We start from the raw sequence: 23,488 nt of genomic DNA on the forward strand, positions 1-23,488 counted from the left end.
TTCTATATCCGCATTAAAAGACTCATCATATTGAAACCTTAAAAAAAATGCAATACAAGTAAGAAACAACAAAGCATATACAATACAAAAATTTGTTAGTTATAGGAAATATGATTTTAGAAACTCACTTGGGATTAAGAAAATATCCCGCTGCATGGAGTGGCCTATGAAGTTGCAAATCCCATCTTGTATCAATAATGTTCCAAATGCGCTCATACTTTATCTTTTGATGGTTGAAATTTTGTGCAATTTTCTCCTTTTCCCTATCCATTGCTTCATATATGTATCCCATTGCTGGTTTCACATCCCCATCAACAAGTCTTAAAACTTTAACAAGTGGACTTACACACTTTAAGCAATACTTGATCGATTTCCAAAACTTGTCATCAGATAACAAAATTGCTCCCACTTTAATTGCATCCACCTTAGAAGCATAATGACTTTTAGCCCACTCTTCTGATGCAAACATAGCCCTAAGAGGAATCTTATTTTCCTCAAAGCTCCTCAATGTAAGAAATGATGTAGCAAACCTTGTAACTCCTGGCCTCTTCAACTCTCTCTTCTTAGAGAACTTCCTAAACATGCTAAGGACCCAAGCATGTCTATAAATGTATACACAAACTTCTTTAGCCTTCTTTATTGTATCTGTGAAAATAGGCAACCCACCTATATCATGTAAGATCAAATCAATGCAATGTGCTGGACAAGGAGACCAAAATAATTTTTTTCTTTTCTCCATCAACAAGTCACCCGCAGCTACATAGGCTGAAGCACTATCAGTCACCACTTGAATAACATTTTCCTCCCCAATTTCCTCCACCAATGAATCAAGCAACTCAAATAACTTTTGTGCATCTTTTATAACATCTGAAGTGTCAATAGATTTAAGAAAAACTGTTCCACTTGGACTATTCACCAAAAAGTTTGTAAGAGATCTACTTTTCCTATCCGTCCACCCATCCGACATCAAAGTACAACCAGTCTTTTTCCACTCCTTTTTATACTTCTCCAGCATTGAGTTTACATTGTCAACTTCCTTCTTCAAAAATGTAACCCTAGCCTCATGATAACTAGGAAGTTTTAAACCCTTACCATATTCACCAACCGCTTCCATCATTGAAGCAAAAAGAGGACTTTTTACCAAAACAAAAGGCAATGCATGTCCATACAAAAATCTACAAATGCTATGAACAACGGGCTCCCTTTTCTTAACCATTGCATTTAAAGTTTGTTGTTTTTCTTTCCCTTTAGTGACAAAGACATCCATACTAGTTTTTCTTTTTCCTCCTATCATTTGAACTTCTGTCTCTTCTTCTTGGAAATATTCTTTTTCATTCATCTTTTGTCTTTCCAATTCTCCTAATATCTGAATACAAAGTTCCCTCACATTATCTGGACATTGTGTACACGGAGCCACATTATCATGATCACCCGCAAAATGGTGTTTCATTCGATTTATCCCTCCCCATCTTTCAAGTCCATAATAATTGCACTTTAAGTTCATTCTATTTCCATTAATCCGAGTGCAATATTCCCAGATAGGATCATTATTCTTTGTTGTAGATCCCTTTTTTGATCTTGACGCCATATTCAACAAGAAAGAAAGCAATATTCTTCTAGCATTGAAAAAAAATATAAAGTCAAAATTTTGAAATAAAAAACAATACAAATATCATAAAAGAAAATAAAAAAAGTAGAACAAATTTGACCAGACAATAAAACATATTAGAAAAAATCAGAAACAGAAAAAAAGACACGGCACAACAGTCGACACTGCAGTGCAATAGGCTAATAGCAGGAAAATATATATAAAAAAATAAAACAATAACAAGTTAAGTTAACAATTACAAAATAGGTTCTCTTAACCCCCAAAGTCAACAAAAATAGCTGCAAAAGACATAGTAGTCAGCACTGCAGTGTAACAGCAACAAAAAAATAAAAAAAAAACAAAACAAGAAAACCTCAAAGTCAATAAAAACAGCTGGTGCTCAGAAATAAGCATGAGTGGTTGAGGCTCATGTGCCCAGCTGCCCACATCTCTGATGTCTTTGTTGGCACGTGAGCACATGAAAAATTATAATATCATTTTCAAGGATGAAAAATGATTTGACGAGAGAAGTGGCTAGAACAGAAGCACTGGTTTCAACACTCGTCAAGACTCCCAAGCTGGATTTTCTCTAGGAATAGGCATAGAATAGAAGCACTGGTTTTAAGCAAACGCAGTCTTCTTCTTAGGATTCGTATGGTCTCGGCGTCTCACATAAAGCAAAGAAAAAGAAGAACTGAAGAAGAAGAAAGCAACGCACCTTGAACAGAACCTGAAGTCTTGCGGTCGCAGCTCTCGAGTCTCGCCTTTGCTTCTGTCGTTTCATCTCATGCTCATATGCAGCGTTTTTGCTTCTCTGTTTCAACTTTCCAGCTTCCAGCTCCTAACGTTTCAGGTACTGCGGTTTCACCTCATTTCTATTTCAGTTTTGTGATTCGTTCGATTCACTCGATTCGTCCGATTCTACCGATTCTTTGCCGATTCTTTCGATTCATGGTCGATTCTAAGCAATTTTCGATTCTACCTATAGATTCGACTTGATTTCTCTTGGAATCGAGCCGAATCGTGCGATTCGCGATGCGAATCGCACGATTCTAACAACAGTGGTTGTAATCGATAAGCCACCTCCCCTACCTTCTCTACAACTGTATAAGGCCCAAAATATTTTGGATTGAATTTGGATACTGTTCTTTTAGTAAAAGCAGGCTGCAAAAATCTTCTGACCTTCAAAAATACTACATCCCCCACATTGAATTTCCGCTCACTTCTCTTTTTATTTGCATAGTGAACCATTCTACTCTTGGCAGTTGCTAATTCTCTTTTTAGCTCTGCTAAGACTTCTCTTCTTTTCTGAAAGTATTGTTCTACATCTGCCATTGTAGCAATAGAACTGGAAATGGTAGGAAGTAAAGGTGGATTATACCCAAACACAGCTTCAAAAGGGGTCCATTTAATAGCTATATGATATGTAGAATTGTACCACCATTGAGCAAGTGATAGCCAACGGTGTCAACTCCTAGGCCTAGCAAAACACATACAACGAAGGTAGGCTTCTAAACACTAATTTACTCTCTCCGTTTGTTCGTCCGTTTGCGGATGATAGGCTGTAGATAAATGTAGACCCACTTCCAAATTCTTGAATAGTTTCGGCCAAAATCTACTGGTGAATATCTTGTCTCTATCGGACACAATGGTCTTGGGAATTACATGAATTTTAAAGACTAAATTCAACAATACTCTGGCCACTTCTAAAGCTGTAAAGGGGTGTGTAAAACTAAGGAAATGAGCGAATTTAGTTAAACGGTCCACAATCACCAAAATTGTATCTTTTCCTTCTTATTTCGGTAAGCCTTCTATGAAATCCATTGAGATATCCTCTCATGCTTGATCCGGAATTGGTAGTGGCTATAATAACCCTGGTAGAGCCACTGTTCATGCTTGCATCTTTGGCACACTTCACATTCTAGCACATATTTCACCACAGTTTTCTTTAATCCTGGCTAATAGAAAAAACGTCTTACTCAGTGATAAGTGGCTCTTACCCCCGAATGCCCGCCTATTGCTGATCCGTGCATGGCCCTCAAAATTTGTAATTTCAGCTGGTCATCCTCTCCTACCGCAATTCTGCCTTTGAACTGAATGAGTCCCCCCACAAGAGTATAACCCTGCTGTCTGGTAGTTGTTACTGCTAACTGCTATAACAATGTATGCAACCAAGGTGTCTGGTCATAACTCCTCACCACTTCTTTCACCCATTCGGGAGTTACAACTGATATGGCTTGGTAGACCCCTTTTTCCTCTCTTCTGAACAGCGCATCTGCCACCAATTTCTCCTTTCCTCTTCGGTATTGGATTGTATAATCCAATCCCAATAGTTTAGAAACTCCTTTCCTTTGTAAATAAGTGTGTAACCGCTGTTGAAGCAGAAATTGAAGGCTTTCGTGGTCTGTTTTAATCACAAACTGATTATTCTCCAAGTAATGGCGCCACTTTTCAACAGCTTCCAAGACTGCTATCAGCTCTTTATCATACACAATCAAGCCTAGATGTTTAGGAGCTAAACCTTGGCTTATGTAAGCCAAAGGTTTCCCTTCTTGCATGAGGACAACACCCATTCCACTATCACAAGCATCTGTTTCAACAACAAACTGTTTTGAGAAATTTGGAAGAGCTAAAACAGGGGCTTGAGTCATGGCCTGTTTAAGGATTCCAAAGACTGCTTCAACTTTAGGATTCCAATGGAAATTGTCCTTCTGCAATAGCTCTGTCAAAGGTCGACTAATCACTCCATAATTTTTGACAAATTTTCTATAATATCCTGTTATCCTAGGACTGTGCGGAATGACCCTTAGATAGAATATGCCTCTCTCAACACTCTCAAATCCACCCAGCAATTATAGGAATTGAAAACAGAAAATGTAAGCAATCAAACAGAATGAAAATAAGAACAAGAAACAGAAGGCAAACCACACAACGCAAAGATTTATCCTGGTTCGGTTTCCTTTGAGGAAACCTACATCCAGCCTTCAAAGAGCCCTCCTAGCAGTCTTATTAAGAAGAAGAACGATCAATACAGCAGTAGAATCCCTCCTTCTAACTATCCCGAGTACACCCCAACAACTTTCCAAGATTACAAAGCTTTAACGGAAAGAAACACCCAGCTTTTGTCCCCGAACAGTGCACTCGTTACATAGAACAGAAGAATAGAATTTGACTTAATTGGCTACCCCTTGCCCTATTTATAGAATGATAGGGCTGACATGACAATGACAAGAATTGGATAATTACAGTTTCACCCCACAACTATTACTAATTACACATGGGATACAACTATCTTTCTAAGCCTCCAATAGCCAATTATATCACTGCATGCCTTCACCGATCTTCTAGGATATACTCGAGACAATATTTCAACATATCCTGTCAAACCCAAAAAATCCCTTAACTCCTTCACATTCTTAGGCCGTGGCCACTGTACCATTGCCTTTAATTTTTTAGGATTTGTACTCACCCCCTTAGCTGAAATTACATGGCCTAGATATTCCACCTCTCCTTGAGCAAATGTACACTTAAGACATCTTGACATATAATTGATGAATTCGCAAGACCTCAAAAGTGGTTCGGAGGTGAGATAGGTGGGTTTGTAGGGTTGGGTTGTACACAAGAATATCGTCAAAGAAAACAAGTATAAATTTGCGAAGGTATGGACTGAAAATCTGGTTCATTAAAGCTTGAACGGTGGCACAAGCGTTTGTCAAACCGAAGGGCATGATAGTGAATTCATAAAGCCCTTGGTGTGTTCTGAAAGTGATTTTAGGGATATCGGCTGGTCTCATCCTAATTTGGTGATAACCAGCCCTCAAGTCTAGTTTAGAGAAGATGGCAGCTCCATTGAGTTCATCTAATAAATCTTCAATGATGGGAATAGGAAATTTATTCTTTATAATAAGGGAATTGCGCTGCCTATAGTCTATACAAAATCTCCAAGTGCTATCTTTTTTCTTAACAAGAGGACTGGAGAGGCAAAGGGACTTTGGCTAGGTTGTATGATTGAATTAGTTAGCATGTCTTTTACTTGTTTCTCGATTTCATTTTTTTGGGCAGGGTTATATCGGTATGAATGGATATTTACAGGTTCTGTATTGGGTTTAAGATGGATAGCATGGTCTAAGGGTCTTTGGGGTGGTAGGGTAGTTGGCTCTTGGAAGAGGTCTTGGAATTCATGCAATAATAGGTGCAAGGGATCATAAGTGTTTACCTCTGCTATCAATTGCATTGTAGCTGCTGTTCCCGTAGACTCCTCTTCCTCCTCCTCATACTCCATTGCATGAATAGAGTATAATTCTACAATTTGCTCACTCTTCCGGTTCATTAGCTTGTGCAATCTCCTTCCCGATATTACTTTGCATTCTCCTTGATCTAGGCTTCCCATCAGTGTCAGCTTTTGGCCTTCAACCTCCATTGTCACCTCCAGCTTCTTGAAATCAAAGGTTAGAGGGCTTACATTCTTCATCCAATCTACCCCCAGCACGATATCACACCCTCCTACCTCCAAGACCCTCAAGTTCGCCACAAACTCTACTCCTTGCATTACCCACTTGAAATTCAAACATTTATGGTTGCTATACATTCGGTCCCCAGTAGCGACGGTCACTGATAGTGGGTTGGTTCTGGTCATTTCACACTTGAGATCTTGGGCTGTTTTATGGTTGCTATACATTTCACACTTGAGATCTTAGGTGCTTCCGCTGTCAATCAACACCGTTAACCTTCGTCTTCCCACTTGTCCTTTAACTTGTATGATCTTCCCCGTAGGACCCCCTTTCAACGCATGGAAGGAGATTTGTCCTCCATCATCTTCCTGCTTTTCCCCAGCATGGGGCTCTTCCTCTGCATCTTCTTCTTCTACCCTATCTTCTTCTGTCTCGTCATCATCGGAAGCCTCCATCTTCAACATTAACCTCCTGCATTGATGGCTAGGTCCATATTTTCCCCCACATTTAAAGCATAGGCCTAATTGGCGCCTCTACTCCAATGTCGTATTCTTGCTTGTTCCTGTTCTGTTTCCATTCTTAACGCCTCCTTGGGTTGTTCCTCCCACACCCAATTTGAAATTACTTCCTCCAAAAGGAGTTCCCCCTCTGTTGACAACCAACCCTCCTTGTGGCCATGGCCTATTCTTCTTGAATACTGCCTCCCATGTTATTTCTTGGAGACGTGCTTTTTCTGTTGCTTGTCTTACCGACACTGGCCCCAACATCTTCACTACGGATCTTAAATTGTCTTGGAGTCCGCTGATGAAACTCGAGACGAAGTAAGACTCGGGCAAACTCGGATGAGCTGCTCCTATCAACGCCTTTAATTCCTCTAATCTTCTCAGATAATCTTCGACTGATCCTTGCTATTTCAATTTGTTAAATTCTTCAACCGTGTTCGCCAGATTCCGTTCACCAAAACGACCACACAGTTCGTTGGCAAAAGTGGTCCACAACACCCATCCCCCTTCTGATTGCCTCCAACTTTGGTACCACGCATCCGCGATATCATCCAAATAGGCCGCTGCCATCGTCACCCTTTGTTCTTCTCCTATCTGGTACAATTCAAAGAATCTTTCACAGCGTCGTACCCACTAGCGTGGTTTCGATCCAGCGAAGATTGGAATTTCCAATCTTAGCGTTGGTGGGTGTCCTCCTTCCAATCTTAACCCGGAATTCCTGCCATGGTTTTCACGTTCCCATGCAGTCCTTTCCTTCGTTCCCCTCGGGCCTCCCGGTCTTGGTAATATTCCATCGCCCCTTACGTCTGTCTCCATTCTTGGAATAGACTCTTCTTGTGATCGGAATTGTGGCCATGTCAACATGATCACAAACATGCGATCTATCTTCTGTCCGTAAAAGTCGGCCCGTTCTTGACCCTTTTCCAGCTCCCGTATACTGTCTTTGATGGAAGCTAAATCTTCCCTCTGGATTGCCATATCCTCCCTTTGGATTGCCATGTCTTCTTGTTGGGCCCTCACATCTTCTTGCGTCTAGCCCATTAAACCATCAAGATTCTCCAGGCGAAGCTCCAGTTGTTTTAGGTGTGTTCCTTCCGCCATGCCTTCGTGGTTGATGAATCGGACCTTCCGTCACCTTCTAATTGTGTGCCAGAAGCCGCCGAAGAAGGCTTAGCTCTGATACTGCTTGTCTAGCCTCTAAAATGGGCTGGAGTTGAATTGAAATTTATGGAAAATTCCGTTAGAACAGAGTTTGGGAAAAGAGAAGAGAGAGATAGAGAGAGACAAGAGAAGAGACTTGAGAAAGAAGAGAATTATTATTCATTCCCAAAATTGCCTTCTGTTTCTTCCTTCCTTTATTTATTCATAGGTAGGTAGGTTAGTTAGTTCTAACCCCCTCTCCCGCCTTCCATTCTCCTTCTACTTATTACAAAAATACCCCTCAAGTCCTAATACTCTGGTTCCTCCCCTCCTTCATTTTCCTTCTCTTTCGCCTGGTGGCCTTCCATTGTAAGCAACATTTGTTTGCGTTGGTGTCCAGGGCCAAATTTCTCCCCACAATGGAAGCAAAGTCTCGGCTGTCGCTTTTGATCAAGAGTAAGGTCCTTAGTCTGGTTTAGCGCAACCTAAGATCTTCCTGCAACCCCATTCCTTTGCCATGGTGGATTGCTACCCTTACTCGCAGTCCCCAACAAATTTTCCTCCCGACCCCCTTTAGGAGACAACCGATGCCTCTTGGCAAAGGCGTCCAAGGCCATCTCATGCAAGCTTGTTCAGCAGCTTGTCCCACCGATGTAGGATAGAGCATCTTGACTGTGGGGCGAATTTGTTCATCCAACCCACTAATGAAGCTAGATAGGAAATAGGCCTCAGGCCTCATCCAAGGAAGGATGAGCTACGGATAATAGCGATCTCAATTCCTCAAATTTCACTAAGTACTCTTCCACCGATCCCTTCTACTTTATCTTGTTGAATTCTGGTTGCATATGTGAAGATGATGAGAATACGAAAATTGAATCAAACTTTTATTCAATTAGTTCTTAAATCCTTTACATACGCAGTCCCTATTTAACATGTACATAGAAAATAAATATGGAAACATAAAATTAAACCCAAATAATCAGCCTAAACATTCCAAATATTGGATCTCATTATGGCCTCAATCTCAATCTCTTACCACAATCTCCTTCAAATCATTCAGGATTTCAACACTCTCCCTCAAGTTGAATCATAGATGTTGATCATGTCCAACTTGCAGATAAACACTTCAAAGCTAGACCTCTGTAACCCTTAGTGAAAATATTTGCCAATTGTTCTCTAGTAGGGATATAGGTCATGCAGATTGTCCCTTTCTCAATTTTCTCCTTTATAAAATGTCTGTCAATTTTTATATGTTTAGTCCTGTCATACTGAACAGGATTATGGGAAATACTGATAGCAGGTTTGTTGTCGCAGTAGAGTTTGATGGGGAACTCTACTGTGATATGTAGTTCCTCCAAAGCTGTTGTAACCATAGCCTTTCACACATCCCTTGTGCAACAGCTCTGAATTCAGCTTCGACACTACTTTTGGCTACCACACTCTGCTTCTTACTCCTCCATATTACTAGATTTCCCCAAACATAGGTACAGTGGCCGGTAGTAGACCTTATGTCTTCTGCTGAGCCTGCTCAATCTGCATCTGTATAGATCTCTATCTTCTTAATGTCTCATTTCTTAAAGAATAAACCTCGCCCTGGTGAGTCTTTCAGATATTTGAGAATCTTATATACGTCTTCTATGTGACTCTCCTTTGGTGAATGCATATATTGACTGACCACACTTACAACGAAAGCAATGTCAGGTTTAGTGTGAGATAGGTAGATCAGTTTACCTACTAGCCTTTGATATCTTTCTCTGTCTACAGGCTTTCCAACGTCTTCCATTCTTTTCCCTGCCTGATTGGGGTATTGCTTGGCTTGCAACCAAGCATACCAGTCTCAGTCAAAAGGTCAAGAACATACTTTCTCTGAAAGAGACTAATTCCCTTCTTTGATCTGGCGACTTCCATTCCCAAAAAATATCGCATTTGACCTAGGTTTTTTACCTCAAACTCTGTGGCTAAGACCTTCTTCAATCTCTCCGCCTCTCCTATGTTATCTCCAGTGAGTATGATGTCATCGACATACACGATTAGAATGGTCCTTCTTCCATCATTGGATTGTTTGAAGAACATAGTATAATCTAACTGTCCCTGTTAATATCCTTGATTCTTAATTACCTTCAAATCTATCAAACCACGCTCTTGGTGATTGCTTGAGTCCATATAGAGATTTCTTTAACCTACATACTCTGGTTTCTTTTCCCTCCTTGTAAAATCCTGGTGGTAGTGTCATGAATACTTATTCCTCTAGCTCACCATTTAGAAAAGCATTTTTGATGTCAAACTGATGGAGTGGCCAGTCCAGGTTTGCTGCCAATGACAAGAGAACCCGTATAGTATTCAGCTTTGCTACTGGAGCAAATGTCTCGGTGTAGTCAATACCGTATGTTTGAGTGAACCCCTTTGCAATTAGGTGGGCTTTGTACCGTTCTACTATACCATCCGTCTTGTACTTCACCGTGAACACCCACTTACAGCCCACTGGTTTCTTCCCTCTTGGCAACGTCATCACCTCCCAAATTCAATTTTTTTCTAATGCCCTTATTTCTTCCATCACTGTTTCTCTCCATTCTGAAATCTCCGAGGCTTCTTGAATATTCTTAGGAATCTAGATTCTGTCAAGATTAGACGTAAAAGCACGACACTTGGCGGAAAGAGTATTGAAAGATACAAATTTTGAGATAGGATGGAAAGTACATGAACGAGGTTGTTTTCTAAGAGCAATGGGTAAGTCATCAAGATTTTTTACCTGGTCAGGATTGGGTTTTGGCTCATGAGTAGTCAGAGCTATCATCGGTTCAAACTCTTTTGGTGCTTCGGATGCAAGAGTCTCATCGGGCTTTGATTTAGGTCTCATTGAGTAGACAAGTGTCTCCCTGTCTGTTTGTTTTCCCACACCTCCCCCTGAGTTCAAGATTCCTTCTATGTTGGACAAAGAAGGAGAGGGTGTATTGTAAGAGATAGACTCAAAGATCGCAACATTGAAGTCGATGTCTAAGGGTCGAGCTTCACTCAAGGACTCCCCCTGAAGCGAGTAATAGGGAGTATGCTAAAAAAATGTGACATCCAGACTAACATATAATTTATGTGAAAGAAGATCATAACATTTGTAACCCTTTTGAGTAGGGGAGTAAGCAAGGAAGACACATTTGAGGGCTCTAGGATCCAATTTAGTACGTTGGGAGACGTGAATGTGGATAAACACGGTGGACCCAAAAACACGAAGTGGGAGAGATGAACTATGCCGAGAATCAGGGAAAATCTCTTGGAACTTTTGGAGAGGGGTTGCAAATGAGAGAATTCAACTAGGCATTCGATTGATGAGGAATGCAGAGGTTAGAATGGCATCACCCCAAAAATTATTTTTCATGTGAGAGATGAACAGTAGGGCACGAACTACCTCAAGAATATGCCAGTTTTTTTGTTCAGCAACCCCATTTTGTTGGGGGGTGTGAATGGAAGAACTTTGGTGAATAATACCTTTGTCTTGAAGATAAGGGCCCAAAGAATGATTGAAGTACTCAGTGCCATTATCAGTACGAAGAATTTGAATTTTTGTGTGAAATTGGGTGTAAATCATAGTGTAGAAGTTCATGAAGACAGAACTAACCTTAGATTTATCGTGTAGTAAATACACCCAACAGAGATGAGAATGGTCATAAATAAAGGTAATAAACCATTTTGTGTGGGTTCTATTGGGAACTCGTGAAGGCCCCAAAGGTCATTGTGAATCAGAGTAAAAGGCAGTGATGGTTTATAAGGACATGAGGGAAAAGTAATGCGAGGATGTTTTGCAAGTTCACAGACTTCACATTGTAGATCCAAGGGAGTTTTATTCGAACAAAGTGAAGGAAACAGACGTTTTAAATATTGAAAACTTGGATGGCCCATTCGTTTGTGCCATACCAAAAGATCACTATCCCTAGGACTATATGCACAATTACAAATAGGAGGATGACACTGTTTACTCATGTGATCATCAAAGTAGTAGAGTCCCTCGCATTCCTTAGCATTGCCAATTGTCTTCCCCGATGATAGGCCTTGAAAGACACAATGGGAAGACAAAAATGTTGCTGAGCAATGAGATTGGTTGGTTAGCTGACTAACAGACAACAAATTGCAAGACAGATTAGGAACATGAAGGACAGACTCCAAAGTAATAAATTCAGAGATACGGATGCTCCCCTTGCCAGCTACTGGGGACAAAGTACCATCTGCAATTTTTACTTTCAAGTTACCAGCACAAGGTGAAATGTGGAAAATAAATGATGGGTATCAGTCATATGGTTGGATGCACCAGAATCAATAATCCAAGGAGTACGACGCGAAGTAGTACTAAGAGCAGTCAAAAAAGTACCTTTGTGGGCTAAGGAACTCGATGGCAGAGGAGTAGAAGACTGACTCGAGGCTTGAAAGGTCGAAAAAAGAGCATATAACTTCTCAAGTTGCTCAGGGTTAAAACCCCGAATAGAGGCCGACTGAGTGTGATGGGCTGTTTTTGTTTGTTGTTCAGTCAAGGCCTAGTACCCATGAGATTTGTTGGGCTGTCTAGGCTTCCAGTCAGCAGGCTTGTCATGTAAAACCCAGCAGGTATCTTTGGAATGGCCTGATTTTTTGCAATGATCACAAAATGGCCTTTTGTTTTGTCTCAGCCCAGATCCTGTGGGAGGCCCACGGGTTACAAGGGCTGAAGCTTCTGGCCCAGATGTGATTTTCTCTTTCAACATCACATTCTTTCTAGTTTCTTCACGCCGAATTTCGAAGAACACCTCCCGAATGGAAGGTAATGGCCGGCGACCCAAGACTCGGCTCCTCACATCGTCGAGCTCTCTGTTGAGCCCAGCCAGAAACTCGTACACCCTCTCATTCTCCATTCTCTTCTTGAATCGCACACTATCACTCGTGCACTCCCAAGATTCTTCACATCTGAGGTCTAGTTCTTGCCAAAAACCCAACATCTCCGTGTAGTATTCCGTCACCTCTCTTTCTCCCTGCTTCATCTGCCACAACCAAGTCTTTATCTTGAAGATTTGAGAGGCGTTCTCTACGTCGGAGTATGTTTCATGAACAGCTTCCCACACGTCTTTCGCCGTTGGCAAGAACATGTATGTTTTGCTGATTGCTGGTTGCATGGAGTTGATCAAGTAGGAGGTGTTGAGGGAATTCTCATAACACCATTTCTGGAAGGCCGTTACTTCCTTGGAAGGTGGCTGTTTGATCTTGCCAGTAAGGAAGCCCAGTTTGCCTTTGCCGTCGATGACCAGCTTGATGGATTGGGCTTATTCTCAGTAGTTCTTACCATTCAGCTTTTCTACGGTAAGATAAATTGAGGAATTTTCAAATCCACTGGTAGAACCCAAGGAGGGGATTATCTCTGATTCTCTCTCCTGAGTTACCGACTGGGTAGACTCATGGCTGGCGGCTATGGCTTGTTAGGGTTTTCAGAGTGACCTGTGCTCTGATACCATGAAAACGATGAGAATATGGAAATTGAATCAAACTTTTATTCAATTAGTTCTTAAATCCTTTACATACTCGGTCCCTATTTAACATGTACATAGAGAACAAATATGGAAACATAAAATTAAACCCAAATAATCAGCCTAAACATTCCAAATATTGGATCTCATTATGGCCTCAGTCTCAATCTCTTACCACAATCTCCTCCAAATCCTTTTTAAATCATTCAGGATTTCAACAATATGTCATTCACGGACCCTGGCCAACTCAACTCTTCTCTTCCCCTGCTCCAATTTTGGAACCAAGCATCTGCTACATCATCCAAGTAAGCCGCAATCATATTCACCTTGTCCCTCTCCGCCACTCTGTACTAGTAGAAGACCCTCTCGCAACGCCTCACCCACCACTAAGGTCGATCACATTCGAACAAGGGAATGTCCATCCGCAACCCTGGAGGATTGGAGTGGTTTAATCCTCCTCCTCGATTTGTGATATCATCCTTTGCTTCCCCCCCATCTCCTGCATCTACTGGGTCATTAGGCCTCTGCCTTGCCCTCAATGTAGTTAGAATTGACGTCGATGAGGCCCTCAGGGGAAAATCAGTCGACAGACTGGCCTAGGGTTGTCGAGCAAAGATGCTCAAAGTGGCACTCAATTGCTGGCTTAACCCTGCAAATTCTTCCTTGATTGCACTAATGGCCCGATCTATGTTGGCTGCATACCCTGCGAATTCCGATCGAATTTTGCCCGCAACCCGATCCAAATTTGCCGTGTATTCTGATCGACTCCTATTAATCTCCTCCTGGGTGTTCCAGATGCCTAACTCCAGAATTTCTAGGCGGTCCTCTACTTGTTCCTGGTTCTGGCGCAGCCCTACTTCCATGGCATCCAACCATGATTCCGTCTGCTTTGTTTGTGTACCTTCAACCATTCCACGCTCTGACAGGTCGCCAGCTCTAATACCAAATGTCAAATCACGGGATCTAACCGAGAAACTCTTCTAGAATTTAGGAAGAGAATAGGCAGGAAGAAGAAAGATAAGAAAGGAGCGAGCGAGAGAGAGAGAGAGAGAATTTGGAGGAAAAGGACTTGTGGATTAATCTTCACATATCCCCATCCTCGTGAGCAACTTCTTATTTATAGGGGGTGGTTACAACTAGAGGCTTTCTCTAACTACTTTTCAAGAGCCTCCAAGTGGCCATGTGCCAAATGGGCTTACTACAGTTACACCAATCTCCACTTATACCCTGCTATACTTCTCTAATTACAGACTTGCCCTTGGGCTGTGACACCTAACAGGCTGATGATCTTTGAGGGCTGAGAATGGGTGTTCTCAGTTGTACACACCACAAAATTCAGCCAGTGAAACGCCAAAATTAGCCAGTCCTTGCCAGCATCAAACTCAGTTACTTCCAAGAGAACATGCCATGAATTTCTTTGAGCCTTCAAGATCTAATGCATAGAGATAGAGTACCAAGTTTCATTCACAGAAGCATGGTAAGAGAAAAGGCCCTTTGGGCTGTGTTTGCATTTTTTCCTGAAATATTGGTTGAGCTGGAATCCTTTGATCCTCAAGTCCAGCCAACTTTCCAGCGCCACAACACCTTTTGAATCTTCATAACCCACAAATTCCCTTATGTAAGCATGCTCAGGGTAGTCAATAATAGTTTCCCCTTAAAAAAGGGTATGATTCTCCTATCATGCCTTCCTTCACAGTGGGATTGAAAATGATGAGGTACTCATCTTCAGTTAACCTGCAGTGCTGCAGAGCTAGGTTTCTTTGGATTTCTAGGATTGAAATGAAAGTCCCCTGAAATCAAGATTTCCTTGTGAGAATATCCAATAGCTTTGATCAGAACACCAATTTATGTACTTTTTATTTTTCTCTTCTCCTCTTTCTCACCCCTTCCCTCCCTCTCTGCTCTCTCCTCTCTCGTTGGCTGAAGAGAAAGGGGAAAGAGAAATTAGGCAAGGCAAAATGTTTTTTTTGGGTCCAATTCTTTAACTGTAGGGGAGTTTGTGTTAATTCCAAAAACACAGGGGTGGTTGATGTCTTTTTGCCAGACCTCAAGGGTGCAGTGGTCAATGCCTTTTTACCAAACCTCAAGGGTGTTGCATGGAATTTACTCCTTTCCTAAATCTATAAATGAATTTGTAAGGATTAGGAGTTCTTTAGACAACTCAATCAATGTTTACACATGCCAATCTCTCACACTCTTCACCCGAAATCAAACCAACCAACAGAAATAAGAAAACTGAAATGTAAGAACAGAATTAAAAGAATGAAAAAACAGTGAAAGAAACAACCAAACCAACACAAGGGGCGTGCGATATATCTTGGTTCAGACTGACAGAAATCGACCCTACATCCAGCTTACTCCAATCCAGAGACCAATCCACTAAAACAAAAAATCAGTACATAAGAGTCCCGCTCTTCTCACACCCACGAGTACAATCCTCTCTCACGAGATTACAAAAGCTATTCTACTCACAGCCTTTCCTCTCTTTCACTGCAGTCGTTCAACAACATGAGAATAGAATGATTGATGCCAAGCGACTGCCCTATGCCCTCGCATTTATAGACATTTTGGGCAGACTAACCTAGAAGTACATAAGACATCACAATCTCCAATATACCCCTAATACATTAGTTACCGTTAGACAAAACCCTAATTAACTAATCTGTCGCTTGTATATCATAACCGACTCCACTGATTTCTTCTAAGTCTCCGAAGCTAAAACTCAGGCATAACCGTAAGAGAATTTTTTGTTTATATCTATATCTTTCCATCAAGCACCTTAGCAAATATATAGCTTCTATTATTGACCTACTAGGTGTGAAACCAAATTGGTCTTTCTGATACTTTGGTTTCTCTTCTTAACCTATGCTCAATCACTCCCAAAGTTTCATAGTATGGCTTATTAGCTTGATTAGTCTGTCATTTCCACAACATTGAAATTTTCATTTGTTCTTATACATAGGCACTGGAGTGCTTCTTCTCCCTTAGTTAGATATCCTCATATCCCTTTGATTTAAGGATCGTATTGAATAATTTTGTTAGCCACAAATTACCTTCTCCTCCCATGCATTTCACACACACACAGATATAATTTATTGTTAATGTTCCCTTACGAAGCTGTATCTTTATTTTTTAAAATTATCATGTTGGCATGCCAATGGTGTTGGGCAAGCTTTTCGTGTCCATGTCTGTATTGTTGTCTTAGAGTTGAAGTTTATAGCACAATCTAATCTTGCGAGTTTAAATTTCATGTCTTTAGAGTATCAGTCTAAATCTAAAAAGCATTCAGGCTCATGTGTTTTTCTTTCATTGATTAATCTGTTAGGGTGACATAGAGTCTAATGGTCCAGTTGGCTATGATAGTGGCGTTACCTACATGTTCATACAGCACAACAATGTTTTCTTGATGACAGCATCAAGACAGAACTGCAATGCTGCTAGCCTCCTCCTCTTTCTGCACCGTGTGGTTGAAGTAAGCTCTTGAAATTTCTTCTCGTATTTTGCTCTCTTGATTTGATTAATAAATCTCAACTTGATTGGTGTAATAAATGCAAATTTTAATTGTAGTTCTTAACATGCAGGTCTTTAAGCATTATTTTGAAGAGTTGGAAGAGGAATCCTTAAGAGATAATTTTGTGGTGGTGGTAAGAAATGATGGATACTTGGTAATATAGAACATACACTTTTTTTAATATCCCTGAATTGATGCCTCATTAATTTTGCAGTATGAGCTACTTGATGAAATGATGGACTTTGGTTACCCTCAATATACAGAAGCCAAGATTCTTAGTGAGTTCATTAAGACTGACGCTTACAGGATGGAAGTTACGCAGCGGCCTCCAATGGCTGTAACTAATGCAGTGTCTTGGCGCAGTGAAGGGATACAGTACAAGAAAAATGAAGTAGGTGCATCTTCTTTGCATGCTTTTTTAATGGATAAGAGTCTAGTTTAACTGTTGTGATGAATGTTTTTCCATGTTTATTAGGTATTCTTGGATGTCGTGGAAAGTGTTAACATACTAGTCAACAGCAATGGGCAAATAATCCGTTCTGATGTTGTTGGAGCATTGAAGATGAGAACGTATTTGAGGTGCCTGGCTTTTAAGAATTTTTGTAGCCAACCTCACATAATGCGATTAAGGCTTCATATGTTGTGGAGCTCATAATAGTTCATTGAGATTATTTGTTAGTTCTTATTAAATTGTGATCTATCCTTTTGGTCCTCTGTGTATCCTTAGAATTCATGACTTAGAAGTGCAAAACTGAACGTGATACTTTGTGACAAATAGCATTATCTTCTACAGGGTAGTTTTAATTTTAAACTTGAGCTGGTACTGGTTTATTGTCAAGTACTCTCGTTACATCTATGTTTATACATCACATAGACATATTTTAGTTGACAATGTTTTTATGAAACTAAATCCAACTGGATTTTGAATATCAAAATCATGCTCCTACTTGTTTTGGTGGTTATTTTTGATAATTATGTAGTGGAGGATTGAGGTGCAAATAGAAAGTGCATCTTTGTTGTTTTAGGCGGAACAGTTACAAAATCGTTTCCCTGCCCAATATCACCCCGTATGTTTGAGTCTAAGTCACTAATATATATGCACCTGAGTAATTCTACACAAAATAAGAATTGAATGCGGAGTTTCTTTCCCTTAACCTTGCATTGGATTGAATTGTGGCCATTTATTCCATATTTTCAGCTGATAAATTTCATATTTGCCTGGACTTATCCATTTATTGAGGATTAAATAATAAAAAAGGCTCAGTTATGAGGCTGATGTACGTTGCAAACTCATTGATCTGACATTTTTTTCCTTTACCATTTAATATCAAATAATGATGCAAGGAACATTGGCAATTCACTCTAATCTTTCTCCAAAGGAGTTCCACATAATACATTAAGAAGCAGAGGTATCAAACAATCATTTCTCTTTTCATTGTACTAGATTCTTTGCCCCCCCTCAATTGATGCAGTTCATTGCATGCATATTCTTCTTATGTTTGTACCTACTAAGGAGGATAAAGTTGTACTAGATTCTTTGTCCCCCCCCCCCCCCCCCCCAATTGATGCAGTTCATAGCATACGTATTCTTCTGATATATTGTACCTATTGGGGAGGATAAAGTTGTGATACTTCATCTTGTAGTGGTATGCCGGAGTGCAAACTTGGCCTAAATGACAGGGTTCTATTGGAGGCTCAAGGTCGATCAAGTAAAGGAAAAGCTATTGATCTGGACGATATCAAATTTCATCAGTAAGCCTTGACTTCATTAATTTTATTTCCGTATGGGTTCATGCAGTTTGTCATTAATCTATGAGCCCGTGAGTGAGTCCATCTATTTCTTGCCACGTGTATATACCAAGTTCATTCATAACTTTTTAACCTAATTAAGTTTGTGATGTTTCTATTGCATCTTTTTGTCTTGACGTCCTGTTTTTCCCTTTGGCCTTAAACCAGGTGTGTACGTTTGGCCCGCTTTGAGAATGATCGCACAATATCTTTCATACCCCCCGATGGATCGTTTGATCTGATGACATATAGGCTTAGTACCCAGGTTCATTTTGAGCACACGTATCATTTTATAATGTGCTATTTTTTGCGACCTTCTTTTTTGTGGGCAAGGTTGGACTTGAAAGTTGGTCTATGGCATTGCTAGGCGGAACTTAATTGAGCTGCAACTGCTTGTGCTCTTCCATTTCCTTAATTTGTAGTCTCTCTTCCTCTCTCAATTTTATTTTTATAAATTCAGGTTAAACCTCTCATTTGGGTAGAAGCTCAAGTTGAGAGGCATTCTAGGAGCCGTGTTGAGATGGTGGTGAAAGCCCGCAGCCAGTTCAAGGAGCGTAGGTAAAACCATTTTTTGTTATTCTAAATTCTAACCTCAAAGATTTTCTTCTCCCTATATGATGAAGATCCTACAGTCTATCATTGCAATCTTGTTATTTCACCGTCCATATTACTTGAAAAATATGGGAGGGGAGTCTTTCTGTTTATATGAAGATGATAACATCATAATTCCTGTTATTTGTCCCATGACCCCTCTGCAACACTATCATTTTGTGAATGATCTCCATTCTGGGAAAGAAAGTTGTACCTTGAAATGCTCTAAAATCTCATACACAAAATAGCAATGGTTTTAGTTTTATGCAATTCCAGGTGTTCCCTTGATCGAATTCATTAATTTCAGTTGCTCCTTTGAGTTGATTTGGTAGGCAAACGCTATATCGTCTGATCTCCTATTGTGTTTCTTATTAACAGTACTGCAACAAATGTTGAAATTCAATTGCCCGTGCCATCTGATGCTACAAATCCTAATGTTCGAACATCAATGGGGTCTGCTACATATGCTCCCGAGAATGATGCATTGGTGTGGAAAATTAAATCTTTTCCTGGAAATAAGGTAGGAGCTCTTGTTGCAATAACCCATTTCCATCAAAGACATTGATTCAAGAGCTTTAATATGTTTATTTTATATTTTTGTGAAACAAAAAATGCACAGGAATATATGTTAAGGGCAGAGCTTAGGCTTCCTAGCATAATTTCTGAAGAAGCAGCTCCTGACAGAAAAGCTCCTATTAGAGTGAAGTTTGAGATACCATATTTTACTGTCTCAGGAATTCAGGTATGCTGGCTGATTGCTTGTTTGTGATTATTAATGCTAAAACTATAAGCACTTTTCACTCATCATGATGGAAGAGCTAATGACACCAACAATTTAGTATACTGGATCAAGTTTCTTATTTGATTAATCAGTAGCATATTCTCTATATTAATATAAGTTCCAGAGGATGATTTATCCTAAAGAAAAAGGAACTGAGGCTGTCTGGTTGAATGTAATTTTTACAACGCAAGTATGATCTTTAAAGTTGATCATGAAGAGTGAACCAACTGCTAGAGGTTTTTTGAGTTGGCATAAGTTTCCCTTTTTACTTAGTTTAATGTGGGAACAACCTTGACATGAGTCTAGTGGGAGTTTTACCATGGGCTCTAGAAACTGTCTGCACTGGTTAGCTTTAGAGAGGCAAATGTTCCTGTCTATGTTTGAACTATTACTCATGTTTTTGTGGTATTGCTACTTTTGATAAGCAAAATCAGACTTTTACTCCCTATGATCTTGTACATCATTAGTTATATGGAAACTTCTCTGTAGTCTATGGGATTATGAGTACTGTTGGTAAATTGGATTAGAATGGAGAAAAGAGAAAAAGTGTTGCGGTTTTTTGATACTCATTTCCATCTCAAATTTGATCAATAAAAAACCATTAGTTTATTAGACAGAATAATGAATCTTTTCCTACAAAGGCAGGAGTATTTGTTGATAGCTAACTGATGAATCCTTGGCACCTTCTTCATCTATAACTTGCATAATTTGGAGTGAGAAAAACATATTTTATTGAAGGGAAGGCTATAGGCCTGTAGCAGACAATGTTCAACTGTCTTACTGCTGTTCTGTTTTATAACAAGTTACAGCTACCCCACATTTGCAAGAACACTTATCTTAACACCAAAGGAAGGTCCTATAAATAGATGATGGTACAGAAGAGCATTATACTTATCCACTATATACCATCCCTTAACATTTTACACCCTTTAATAATTAATTATCTCTTTCTCATTTAGAAAGCTTAATTTGTCAACCCTGACACATAACTTAAGAAAATATCAACCTTTTGCAGGTTCGTTATCTAAAAATTATTGAGAAAAGTGGATATCAGGCACTTCCATGGGTGAGATACATTACAATGGCTGGAGAGTATGAATTAAGATTGATCTGAAAGGCAACCACTTAAGGTACCATATGCGTTGGACAGTACTTGGAATGTTGGATTGTCCATGAAGTTTCCAGGTCACGCGATATCCCCGACATGCAAGCGATCCATTTTCTCAATCGTTGCTGATTTTACCAGTCAAACAAATGCTTCCAGTGCTGCAATTATTAGCCATCAATAGAAAAGGTTGCTGAGGCTTATGATATATATTACTTGTGTCAAGATTCGTGGAATGTAAGAATCATTTTTGTGTGTGTTGAACAGCAGTGAATCTGATAGCATCCTTAGGGTCAGAAGTTAGAGAAAATGGTGTCTGGTTTTGTGGGTTTTTGAGCCCTATTGAACTCAGGAAAATAAACCTGAACGTACGAGCAAGTTTTCTTTTATCCTTGCTGGAATACACATGTAATTTTCCTAATTTCACAAATGTGTCTCTTTGATACACATTTCCTGACGGTAGCTTACCTCAGTGATATTCCAATATGACGTTTCTATCCAATTATTGATGTTGGTTGAAATTTTCTAATATTTGGCTGGCGCAGAACTTATAATTTACTTGGCATTGCTTAAATTTCTTGGCAAGATACTTGAATGCCTTAAAAGTTTCGATTCGTCCATATGCCTTTTAAGTTTAAGGTGATATTTCTTTTCACACTTGGTTGACAAATTGGTTTTTCGCGTGGTCTTCTACAGTTGTTTGTACACCTGAGTTGATGAAATGCAAGAGGCCACGTTGGCTTGTGCCGTGAGAACTTTACCCAATTTGTTCATGATGGCCCATTTATGGAATGTTTTTATATTCTTGCAACTTTGTTTGGGTGATACTGTAATTAAAAAATATTACTCAATCTAAACTCTTTTTTATTTTTATTTTTACTAACGTTAAAAACTTAGAATTATTAGAGTGCATTCGGTAAATCCACCAAGTCTCACGTGTACTTCATGCAAATTATTTATTTTATTATATTTTTAAAACGCATGAAAACCCAATAATTGTAGGAATTATTAACATAGGGAATCGCATAAAAAATATTTGGCGGGTGAAGCTGGGACCGAAAGATGAAATAAAAACTGGGTTTCGATATATACAATAGGCCTCTTGTCTTGTACATGAAAAGAAGGGCCTTACCCTTCACTCTCACTAGATGAGAGGATTAAGATGATTGGATTGCTGATAACCTACGCGTGAAAAGCTCGAAAACTTCATCCCTTTCCAGCATGCTTATCCTCACATACTTTGAGCTCACTCCAAAGTGTTTCCCCCCTCGAGTCAATATCCTGTGCCCTCCAAGAAACCCTTCACAGTCCTCTATCTCCCCTTGGCATTTCAACCATGCAAAAGCTACCAAGAAAGAAGAATAAACTCGGTTAATAACCAACGGAGTCATAGCCTGTGATATATCGCGCCAGTCAACTCCAGAGTTCGAGTTTTGAGTAATATCATTTTACTTGTCCAAAAAAATAAACCAGTAAATAAATAATGTTGAGACTTTGTGATGGTTGCCTAATTGTCAATAGTAATTACCAGGTTGTGATTCAAAGCTCCGGCCGGTGAAGGTGCAGAATCCGGTGGGAAAGTCTGGCAAACTGAATGCGGCACCCCTTTTCACGGCAGCCCTTAGTTGCTTCCACCTCTTCTCCATGAGGGCATGGCTGTAGTCGAAGAAGGGCAGGCTGGCCGGTTTAGGGTTGCCAACATGGTCATAACCCTCAGCTACGGCATGCAAAATTTTTGCTGCCCGGAGCTGCGAGTCCTTCGACACGCCTATCGTGTTGAGCTCGATGAACTTGGTCATTTTTCTCGCCACTTCTTTGTCCTTGACAAGAGCCCAACTGCAAGATGTGCAGAAAAAAATGTTTTCGTACCGTATAGCACAAAAAAAAAAAAAAAAAAAATGCATGTGTTGATTAATTGGATATGAGAAGGGAATGTTTGGTTCGATTTGGTTCAGCTCGGTTACCCAATGCGTGTGCCGGCATGGCCGGTGCTTTTGGAGACGGTGAATAGCATGAGGTCGTGGTCCGCAGGAGAAGAAATGGGAGTATATTGGGGCCAGTAGTAAGCAAGATCATGAATCAGGATTCCCGCACTTCGGTTGACCACGGCTTGCCTAGTCGATCCATCTGGGTTGTTAGGTGAGGTGACAAGCTCGATGTAGGGCCTGTTGGCTTTACTGAATTCGTGCGCGTCGCCAGCCCATTTATAGAGCCCCGATTTCAAGAAATCCGTCATCAATGGGTACGACTGCAAGCAGCAAGGAAATGACAATCACAAGCCTTAATATCGCCATTGTTATCTCTGCTCATGAAGATTTCGGGGAGAATTCATTGAATCCTAACTGAATCAATCAGCACATTGCGTAGCAGTATTTAAAGTCTTTTTGACTTTTAACACCTGCATGTCAGTAAATATTACAGGCTGTAGGTGGCGCCCGATAAGGAGGATCTTAACTGCAAATTGGTAAGCTTCCTTCCAGTTGTTGGAATGCGTGAAGGATTGAAAGGCCCAAGTCCTACTGCTGGAGACAATTGAAAATCTATTCATGT

At 40.2% G+C, this 23,488-nt stretch overlaps 2 protein-coding genes across 2 annotated transcripts in view; one reads left to right on the top strand and one right to left on the bottom strand.

Annotated features, from left to right (window-relative positions):
* LOC127795871 (AP-1 complex subunit mu-2-like) overlaps positions 1-21,467 on the top strand; it is a 31,628-nt gene extending 10,161 nt beyond the window's left edge. Inside the window, exons 2-11 of the mRNA XM_052327824.1 lie at positions 16,488-16,634; positions 16,744-16,806; positions 16,888-17,064; positions 17,149-17,252; positions 18,318-18,425; positions 18,630-18,726; positions 18,922-19,019; positions 19,431-19,572; positions 19,672-19,794; positions 20,849-21,467. Of these exons, the coding sequence (XP_052183784.1) occupies positions 16,488-16,634; positions 16,744-16,806; positions 16,888-17,064; positions 17,149-17,252; positions 18,318-18,425; positions 18,630-18,726; positions 18,922-19,019; positions 19,431-19,572; positions 19,672-19,794; positions 20,849-20,947 (1,158 nt within the window). The 3' untranslated portion in view covers positions 20,948-21,467. The remainder of the gene's footprint in view (positions 1-16,487; positions 16,635-16,743; positions 16,807-16,887; positions 17,065-17,148; positions 17,253-18,317; positions 18,426-18,629; positions 18,727-18,921; positions 19,020-19,430; positions 19,573-19,671; positions 19,795-20,848) is intronic.
* A 534-nt stretch (positions 21,468-22,001) lies between these two features.
* Positions 22,002-23,488, bottom strand: part of LOC127794608 (uncharacterized) — a 45,460-nt gene continuing 43,973 nt past the window's right edge. The window contains exons 6-8 of the mRNA XM_052325858.1: positions 22,903-23,186; positions 22,467-22,774; positions 22,002-22,283 (exon numbers count right to left, since the gene is read on the bottom strand). Of these exons, the coding sequence (XP_052181818.1) occupies positions 22,096-22,283; positions 22,467-22,774; positions 22,903-23,186 (780 nt within the window). The 3' untranslated portion in view covers positions 22,002-22,095. The remainder of the gene's footprint in view (positions 22,284-22,466; positions 22,775-22,902; positions 23,187-23,488) is intronic.

The sequence above is a fragment of the Diospyros lotus genome, chromosome 2, assembly GCF_014633365.1.
Source record: "Diospyros lotus cultivar Yz01 chromosome 2, ASM1463336v1, whole genome shotgun sequence".
NCBI lineage: Eukaryota > Viridiplantae > Streptophyta > Magnoliopsida > Ericales > Ebenaceae > Diospyros > Diospyros lotus.